General features: G+C 37.1%; 2 protein-coding genes across 3 annotated transcripts; both read left to right on the top strand.

Annotated features, from left to right (window-relative positions):
• The first annotated feature begins 217 nt into the window (after nt 1–217).
• Nucleotides 218–3850, top strand: LOC136773189 (lysosomal dipeptide transporter MFSD1-like). Of its 2 annotated transcripts, none has more exons than XM_066726628.1 (7): nt 218–666; nt 1438–1714; nt 1778–2194; nt 2265–2576; nt 2657–2769; nt 2842–3077; nt 3301–3850. In XM_066726628.1, exons 1-7 carry the CDS (start codon nt 528–530, stop codon nt 3343–3345), a joined length of 1539 nt encoding a protein of 512 aa, XP_066582725.1. In that variant the 5' UTR covers nt 218–527; the 3' UTR covers nt 3346–3850. The 2 variants fall into 2 exon arrangements, with proteins under 2 accessions (XP_066582725.1, XP_066582726.1); XM_066726629.1 differs by having other exon boundaries at nt 3168–3850.
• A 263-nt stretch (nt 3851–4113) lies between these two features.
• On the top strand, nt 4114–7953 carry LOC136773405 (ATP-dependent RNA helicase DHX33-like). The gene is made up of 7 exons (XM_066727056.1): nt 4114–4419; nt 5554–6168; nt 6244–6476; nt 6548–6898; nt 6958–7156; nt 7239–7515; nt 7613–7953. The coding sequence occupies exons 1-7, from the start codon at nt 4190–4192 to the stop codon at nt 7787–7789; spliced, it is 2082 nt and encodes a 693-aa protein (XP_066583153.1). The 5' UTR covers nt 4114–4189; the 3' UTR covers nt 7790–7953.
• Nucleotides 7954–9858: the final 1905 nt, after the last annotated feature.

Genomic DNA, 9858 nt, shown 5'->3' with positions numbered 1-9858 from the left:
GGTGATGGCGCCACCTGACAGGCAAGCCGCAAGAGAAAGTTTAGGGGGGTGGGGAGAAAACTTTTCTTCCTAGCCAGTAACCTGAGTAACCAACGAAAAGACACGCTTTTCACGTTGGTTGGCAGCACATCGACTCAACAATTGTTCCCTAGATTTTCTCGTATCTACCTAAAACTGGATTGCTTTCATGACGCATAACATTGTGATTGACAGACCGATAGATAAGGATAGAAAATGACAATTCTCGTTGACTCAAGCCACAGGTTTCAGTCCATCTCACTCAGTCAGAGTCAGTGTGACTGCTGTTGGAGATAGATTAGTAACTTCGGATATGCAGCCTTTCCTTGACATTGTGAGCCATCCTATTGTTCCAAAGGAGACGCGAGTGTGAAATATATCAATTACGTGGAATGACAAACGTGTGGTTGGCGCGAACGCAAACTCTTGAGTCCTAGGGCACTGGGACACCACCTGTAGCTACGAGTAGAAAATTGATAAACAGTGAATTTTAACGTTGCAGCATCATTATGGAGGGTGGTATTATGGATAGTCCGGACACGACACTGGACAGATCTGAGGATGAAGCTGCCCTTCGAGGATTTTGCAGCCCTAAAAGGCCACCCTACAGATTTTTAGGACTGGCTCTTATGTGCCTCTTAGGATTTGGTACGGACGCGTCATTTTTTGACAGCACTGTGGTCTTTGTCTATTCACGCCATATGCATTTCTTTCATTGCTTACTAATTCCTATTCTGCTCAAATTTAATTATAAATTGCTAAATTATACATGATCTTATTTATCATCGATTTATTTCAATAATCAGCATTTCTTACTTCTGCTGTATCTCAACTGACAACCCTATATAATGTAAATAGACAACACATTTTCACAAATTCCATTTGCTTTTATTTGTTCTTGGCAAATAAAAAATTTCCCAGTTTTATTGCATATCTTCTTTTTTTTTAATACAGATTACGAACTTATAAATGATATTGGTCAAATTTAAATTTATGAAAGAATGGATCAGATTAATGAGTTTATACATTTTTGTGAGCTAATATAAAATTTGAAAAATTTAATTATAAATAATTTATGAATTGCGGTTTATTTTTTCAATCATATTATTAAATTTCACAATTTCTTAAACTTAATTAAATCTTAGAAAATAATGTTTTTCTTCTTTCACCTTTAAATTATTCAAGCTGCGTTCGACTACTTCATCCGCATGTATTAGCGATAATGTTATCGCGAAAGAATTTCATTTTTCAGCATACATGTTACTATCAAATTTACACCAGGCTTAACTATAACGCGTGTTGTAATATACATTAGCGTTCGATAGGATGACCCGCGACCTCTGTTTTCCATCGAATTTCACAAATAATTGCTTGATTAATATGCACTTCCTTTTCTATGAATTTTTTAAATTTTTTCAGGTTCTTACTTCTGTTTTGACAATCCTGGAGCTTTGCAAGATAATTTTAAAAGTGATCTGGACATGTCAACTACAAAATTTGTATGGCTATATTCTATTTATTCCTGGCCAAATGTAGTCATGTGCTTTATCGGAGGCTTTTTACTGGATAGAGTGTTTGGTATTCGATTGGGTACCATTATTTATATGGGTCTTACACTGATCGGACAGCTTATTTTTGCTACTGGTGCAATTACAAGCCAATTCTGGGTTATGATGATCGGACGGTTTATTTTTGGGTATGTATCCTGATTGCTTTTTGTTTTTTAAATAAGTTAAAATGCATAAACTTTCTTTTTTAGAATTGGTGCAGAATCACTAGCTGTAGCACAAAACAGCTATGCTGTACTTTGGTTTAAAGGTAAAGAGTTGAACATGGTATTTGGATTGCAGTTAAGTTTTGCTAGAGTTGGATCCACTGTCAACTTCCTAGTGATGGATCCACTTCTTAAATATGTATCTAAATATTATTCTGGTGCGGAATGTATTGGCATAGTTCTATTTATTGCTGCACTAACATGTGTAGGCTCATTTGTATGTGCAATTATACTTGGTCTAATGGATAAACGCGCAGAGAGACTATTGAGGCGCGGCGAGGGCCAAGAACCTGAAATCGTAAGATTAAAGGATGTAAAAGATTTCAAAGCAATATTCTGGCTAGTAGCTGTAATTTGTATAGCCTATTACGTAGCTATCTTTCCATTTATCGCTCTTGGAAAGTAAGTGTATTTTTTAAAACATTTATTTTACTTCAAATTTAGCAATTTGACAATAAAATTTGTTTTCCAGAGTATTCTTTGAACGAAAATATCAATATGAAGCGGGAAATGCAAATACCGTGAATTCTCTCGTTTATTCCATATCAGCTATAGCCTCGCCTCTTTTGGGATATTTGGTAGATAAAACTGGAAAAAATATTGTATGGCTCGTAATTAGCATCTGTGCTACGCTATTGGCACACGCACTTTTAGCATTTACTTATGTTAATCCTTATACATGCATGATCATAATGGGACTAGCATATTCTATGCTTGCTAGTAGTTTATGGCCGCTAATAGCCCTAGTCACGCCAGAATATCAGCTAGGTACGGCTTATGGCATGTGAGTATATTATATTTAATTATTATTCTTGTCTGATGATTAGCATACAGACAGATAAAAACATAAATATATACTTGCAGCGCGCAAGCCGTTCAAAACCTAGGACTAGCAGTGGTGTCAATATTAGCGGGAATAATTGTTGACAAAGGCGGTTACTTCATGCTAGAGATGTTTTTCCTTGGCTGGTTATGGAGTGAGTACTTCAAAGTCTTTTAAAATAAACATTTTGTATACCTCAAGTTAATCAAAATATTCTTTTTAATAGTTTCTCTTTTGACGGCTATTGCGATTTGGTTATCGGATATTGCAACAGGTGGTTATTTAAATATGACACCAAAACAAAGAGAAAAGTATGACGAATGTCGAGGCTCATCGCAAAGTTTGGAGAGAGAGAAGCTACTGTCTCCAGAAACTATGCCCGATCTTTCTACCGATGATCTCCTGCAACCTCAATCTGATAGTAGTATCAGAAATCGTTATTTAGCCCGTATCGGCGCGATGGTAAGATTCGATAAACTAAGAAAGCATTTTAGATTTTGACAAAGAAATTGAAATAATATGTCTTTTAAATAACTTTTAAATTAATCCAAGGTGTCACGCCGCAACTAATGCCGCAGGTGGCACCATCCAACTTTGGCGCTGGTCGCCCTAATGTCTAAAGCATGCTGTGCGTTAATGATTAAATTTTACGTATAATTTGTTAAGTGTAAGATTTAAATTTCAGCTTCCACCACACACGAAGGCAACCACTTACAGAGCATTACGATGATACATTTGAATTAGACACAAATTCAAAGGTTTAAAAGGTGTTTTCTTTTAAAAGCTTCGTTAAACAAATTTGTTCACTATGTCTTCCTGTCGTACAGCGCTCATCTGTGATAATTTCCCAAGTAGAAAACACAAAAAACTGAGTTGTTACATATAAGACCAAGTTGACTAGTCCAGATTTTTTAAACTACAGACTATCAGTCAGCAGATGACAATTTTTATGATAGAGTATAATTTTTATAATCAGCAAAGATTTTTATTTTAAAAACATAAAGAAACACATAAACGTGCAGTTTTGTGATGAACCAAAGCATATAATTAGCAAAGAATTCTTTTATTACTGAAATGAACATTATAATTTAACTATACTCTAATCTTACCGATCAACTCCATTACTAAGAATAAACTTATTGATTAATTTATATGAGATCTGATATATATATATATATAATGTAACCGATGTAATATTGGAATAATGAATATCTAATAAATTTAAATGTTATGGATGTTTTTTAGCAAGTAATCATTATATTATCAATTAATCCCATTCCTTCCATTGTAGCTTTAGTCCCTATTTAATACAATCAATTGAATGATATATAATTTATTTCTTTCAATAATATCTATTATCCATGTTAAAGATGATATCATTATTTAAAATATTTCGGAAGTCGCGCCATTTACTTATCTTCCTCATTGGCAAGTGTCAAGAAATATTTGAAAGTTGGAAGGAAGGGGTAACAGCTGTGGTAATATAACAAGTATAACAACACGTGTGTGACCTACCGTGATCGTGGGACAAAAGAAATCCTAGTTTTTCAGTTAATTTTTGAGTTCTTGCGACAATGGGGGTTCATGACAATGTCGACTCCAAATACAATACGATGAGAACATCCAGCTTCTCGAAATTAACGCCGAAACGGCCAAATACTGTCGTTTTTGGTGATAGCCAAAACAACAAGGTGCCGAAGCACGAGGATAGTCAACAGTTTCAAAAGGATCCATCATTGGATAAGATTACCCTCAACTTACTGCAACAAAGAAAAGCATTGCCAGTTTATAAGCTTCGGAAAAAGTAAGCATATCCTTTTTTACTGTAGGCCTTAATTTTTCCCACATTTGCTGCATCGTTTGTTTGAGTTTGCGACGCAAATCATTTTTGTGAAAACAAAATGATGGGAGTATGACCAGCTGAGCTACGAATTTACAGAACGAGTTCAGATAGTTTTTCACAGATGGCACGAATAGCACTACGCGCGCACGATCCACTCTTTTCTAAAGTGCTACATATACATATACAAAACTGCCCACCAGAGGGTAGTTTTGCTCCGTTAAAAAAGAATTGGTTAAACACATCTATACTTCTTTCGTTATTTCATGTAGCTGAATCGTACGAATAAAAACCTTAACGTTTGACAACTGAAGTATACAAAAAAATTAATCAGATTTCTGTTACAATAAATACATATTTTCCATAATGTTTCTTGCGAACAAAATTTTTTTCAACCAAAAAGCTCAACATTTACTTTTAATTCCTTTTCTGCGCTGATTCTTATAGCGGTGTCTTCAAAATTTGGCACAATCCTAAACCCTGAAAACAAGCTGCAATTGTTAATAATGAATACAGATAATTGATTATTGAATAAGTATTAAGATTGAACTGTAACGAGATTGAATTTTTCGATTGTTACAATACTGAAACGAAAAACCAACTAAAATTAAAGATTTTTTTCGTGAAAAATGTAATATCTTAAAATGCAAATTCTATTTTTATACACGATGTATTTTCAAACAGCGTACTTATCCATAGGCATCAGCGGCGTTATCAAATTTCTCACATGCAATCGTCAAAATCCCCGTTTTTATCACCTCGGCTCTAAGAAACTTTTCTCAACGTCAGAGTCATTTTTAAACTTTGCATATAAGGCTCTAAATTCATATTCTACTTTATTATCGTTTTTGAGTTATATCCTTCCGGGGATTACTTTTTTAGAAGAGATAAAAGTAATGATTCATGCCCTGCCATAGGAAACTATGTATTTTCAGTCGATTTTGGAAAGTTGTTACTCAGCTTCTATCAGATTTTGTCTAAATTTGACAGAACATTGCAAAGTACTAGAGAGAATGCGTCGATACCAATAATATAAATTCTCCTATCGCTACAACATAATCTAAAATACAAGGAAATAATAATTGCAATTGTTTACAGGCTTTTGGAGGAGATACGAAAGAACAACACTCTGATAATAATCGGGGAGACTGGTAGTGGGAAAACCACACAGATACCCCAATTGCTATTGAATTCTGGAATGGCTGCTTCGGGAACTATCGGGATTACTTCGCCTCGGAGAGTGGCCGCCGTAAGTGTAGCAAGGAGAGTGGCGCAGGAGCAAGGAACCGAGCCAGGAAAATTGGTTGGATATTGCGTGCGTTTCGAGGATGTGACGTCCTCCCAGACAAAGATCAAGTATTTGACCGATGGTATGATGGTCAGGGAGGCAATGACCGATGAGATTTTATCGGATTACTCCGTGGTAATATTGGACGAAGCTCACGAGAGATCTGTCCAAACCGATGTCTTGATGGGTGTTGCGAGACGTGCGCAAAAATTGCGAAAACTAAAAAATTTGACGCCATTGAAATTAATAATAATGTCAGCTACGATGGACGTGGACAAGTTCACCAATTATTTCGAAGCACCCGCCGTTTATCTAGAGGGTCGCCAGCATCCTATAAAAATATATCACGCCAAGTCGTCGCAGGAGGATTATGCTTTCGCTGCACTCGTCACTGTCTTTCAGATTCACAGACAGGCCGCTGAGAAGTAAGATAGTAACTCGCTCATTTGTCTGTCAATTATTTTTTCATTATGCACTCACATGCTCGACGAATGTTTCAGCGAAGACATTTTGGTATTTTTAACTGGTCAGGAGGAAATAGAAGCTGCTGCTATTAGTGCTAGACAAGTAGCCAAGCAGCTGGATGGTAAAGGGTACCCTGCCTTGAAAGTCTTTCCTCTCTACTCTGCTCTACCCACTCATCAACAATTGGACGCGTTCAGACCTGCACCTCCGGGTATGAGGAAGCTGGTTTTATCAACCAACGTAGCGGAAACATCCGTGACGATAGAAGGTGAGAAGCCAAAAGTTTCTTCCGAGATCAATGTCAACGAGCGATGAATATTAATATTAGCGATTCGATAGGTATCAGGCACGTAGTCGATACCGGCGTAGTCAAAGCGAGAACGCATCACCCAACTACGGGATTGGATGTGTTGAAAGTGGAAAAAATATCCAAAGCGCAAGCATGGCAGAGGACAGGAAGAAGTGGCCGGGAAGCACCTGGTAAATGTTATCGAATATTTACAAAGGACGATTTTGCAAGAATGAAAGATATGACAATACCGGAAATACAAAGGTGCTCTCTGGCGGGCGTCGCTCTTCAGCTATTAGCGATTGGGGTTGATATCACAACTTTTGATTTCATGGACAAGCCACCCACGGAATCTATAGATATGGCTGTTAGTTGTTTAGAGAAATTGGGAGCGGTGAAAGGTAACTATTATTCAGTATTAGTGAAAAATTTCTCTTTATTCGCGCTATTGATTACGCAGGCTCACCACCACAATTGACCACACTTGGTAGGACAATGTCATTGTTTCCCTTGGATCCCAGATTTACGAAAATAATACTATCCTCGGTGGAGCACCAGTGTCTGGAGGAAGCTTTGACCGTAATTGCATTACTCTCTGGCGAAAGTGTTTTTCTAGATCCACCAGCAAAAAGGGAACAAGCTCATATCGCACGATCGAGGCAAGTGAATATTCTTATAAGTGATAGATTGCTATTTATTTTGTACAACTTCTTATGCCTCGTCTTAAATTTGTTACCTTAGATTTGCGTCGGAAGAAGGAGACCACGTTACTTTGCTGAACGTATTTCGCGGCTATACGGGCACAAATCAAAAGAAACTTTGGTGCCACGAAAACTTTTTACATTATAGAAATTTAGAATATGGTTTAGAAGTTCGAAAACAGCTGGCGGCACTGGCGGAGCGAGCGAATTTAGAAAAAGCCAGTTGTGGCACGAATACAGAGAGATTAAGGAAAGCACTCCTCGAGGGCCTGTATGATAACCTTGCAGAGCTACAGCGTGATCTATCTTACGTTACGGTAACACAATGTTTCTATAGAATCCTATTTAAAAATAGTAGTATGTCAATATGACTGCTTAATTATACTTCTGTCCCATGTTTATGTTTCAAAACAGCTTTCGTCCCGACAACAAGTGGCACTACATCCATCCTCGACACTACACACTTCAAAACCACCATTAATATTATTCACAGAGATCGTTGCTACCGGTCGATGCTACTTGCGTGGTCTCTCTGTTATCGAGCCATCGTGGATATCCGAGAAAGGTGTAAAACTTGGCAGGCATGATTAGCAATGCTAAAATTTTTACGAAAACTGTATAGGCAAGAAACAATATTTGACACAACTGACAAATCCATATTTACTTGTATAATATAATTTTTATACCGATATATTTGCAATGCTTTATTGTTAATATTTACAAAAAAAAAACGATCGAGAAGAATACAATTATATTGCGAACTAAAGAAGACTAATTCTTATACCGAATTCCGAATTTTCAGAATTGAAAGAAAGGGATAATGGGTACTATTAGACATTATTTCAATGTGCCTTTGAATGCACTACACACAAAGGTTCTTACCCGATCCACCGAGAACGATTAAACTCCCTGCATCGTTTATCGGTTTATCAAGCATGATGCAGCTCGAGTACTTTGACGATGAGATTTGTTAATGAAGGATGGTACATTTTCCAACTAAAGTCAAATCGAGCAAATCAAATCATTCGCTTCAATAGAATCGAACAATCGCTTTCTTGTCATTAGTTGTAATTAGTTTACTCGGGGTTTCGGCTTGCGATCAATAACTTTCTGCATTGTGTTAATTAATTTCAATTTCATTTCATTCAATTTATACTTATTCGATTAATTTCAATTATAAAAATATTCCAAGTTTCATCTACATAAATTAAAGCTAATTTAAAATAATACCAAGGCGAGCTTCTCATAACCAGCACTCGGAGGACGATAAAAAAGAATTTTCATATTTATTATGAAGAGAGTTCGAAGGAGGGCGAGGATTTATCCAGATTTTTCAAGGCCTAATAATACCGATGCAAGTATAAGGATGTAGGGTGAATCGCTTATCAACACTGTCGCGCCATGCCCCCTGTTCCACGTTTCAGCCATTCATTAACGATCGCTTTTATGGGGTAATATTGAATTTTCGTTCAATAAAACCGCTGTGGCATAAACGACCTTCGGCTAGTACCTTGATAATGTAAATGCCATTGACAAAGAGCCGGTCACTGTTTATCCAAATTATTATCAACATTTTATTAAGCATTTTGCTCGATCATCCGATTAATAATCCAAATAACAAACCTCCACTGGGCAGATACCATTAATTTCAAAACGATCCAATTTTCACCAATCATTCTCCTATATATAAACAGTTTATATCGTATTTACATTCGCAGAGCCCTTGACACTAATAACGCTGGATCGATGACACTGTGTTAAAGGTTGACGGTTTTGTTTAGGGATTTGGGCCTTTGGAGGACCTCGAGTAAGACGCTTAACTATATCGTAGCAGGAAGGTTTACGCCATGAAATTGCTCCAGCGTGGAAAACTGAAATTACACTGGGTAGGATTAATAACGCCTTAATTCATCCAAAAACTCATGCGGAAGCTAAGAATGTGGGGGGGGGGGGGGGGGGGGGGTACAGCGAATAACTCGCATGGCTAATGCGAGAAACTTTTGCCATGGATTCACGTACGTATAAAGATAATACCACGTCCCTTCCTGAGTCAAGCATCTACACTCTGCTTACTCTTGGGAAAACTTAATTCTCGTGCAACGATAAACTTCATATAAGAAGACGCTTGAAGTTTCATGGCGAAATATCGTCCAAGTCTTCTCCTCTCTGGCAAGCAGAAAACTTTTCTCGATCGACAAATCGATGCTCGCGTACCTCGCTAAACCTCGCGAAAATAGAATTCCACGTGAAAATATGTACATAAGCTAGGAGAATCGCGAATCTTATGAAAATTTTCTCTTTCGCCCCTTTATTTTTTCTGCAACATTTTATTCCTACGTAAAGCACATTTTTTTTTTATAGAAAAATGCCACAACGGATATGCGTGATGCGTCACTGCGGCTATGCGGCCTTGTTAATCTCGGCCAACCTCTGCTTTTACGAGTCTTTTCTTTATACAAATATTTTTCATTATAGACTATACCATAAAAAGAAGATTTGCGAAATTATCCTCGTCACTGTGGCAAAGGGCTAGAGGACATGAATTTTCTCCGAACACTATTCTTTCTGAAAAGAGGCATGGAAATTTCAGCCCGAATAAACTGGTGTTAGAGTTTAATTTAGCATTGCAGTAGGGAGGGGGTTGGAAAAATGGATTTTAC

This window comes from Prorops nasuta, unplaced genomic scaffold, assembly GCF_024137725.1.
Source record: "Prorops nasuta isolate Cenicafe-Biocafe unplaced genomic scaffold, Cenicafe_Pnas_1.2 PNAS00005, whole genome shotgun sequence".
NCBI classification, from domain to species: Eukaryota; Metazoa; Arthropoda; class Insecta; order Hymenoptera; family Bethylidae; genus Prorops; species Prorops nasuta.
Note: the sequence above shows the minus strand (reverse complement) of the source record. Positions and strands in the feature narration are given on the sequence as shown.

Coding starts and splice junctions, on each gene's coding strand:
- LOC136773405 (XM_066727056.1), top strand. CDS start 4,190: ATGGGGGTTCATGACAATGTCGACTCCAAATACAATACGATGAGAACA. Junction 6,477..6,547: donor AACATCCGTGACGATAGAAG/GTGAGAAGCCAA, acceptor GCGATTCGATAG/GTATCAGGCACGTAGTCGAT. Junction 6,899..6,957: donor GAAATTGGGAGCGGTGAAAG/GTAACTATTATT, acceptor TTGATTACGCAG/GCTCACCACCACAATTGACC.
- LOC136773189 (XM_066726628.1), top strand. CDS start 528: ATGGAGGGTGGTATTATGGATAGTCCGGACACGACACTGGACAGATCT. Junction 667..1,437: donor TATGTGCCTCTTAGGATTTG/GTACGGACGCGT, acceptor AAATTTTTTCAG/GTTCTTACTTCTGTTTTGAC. Junction 1,715..1,777: donor ATCGGACGGTTTATTTTTGG/GTATGTATCCTG, acceptor TTTCTTTTTTAG/AATTGGTGCAGAATCACTAG.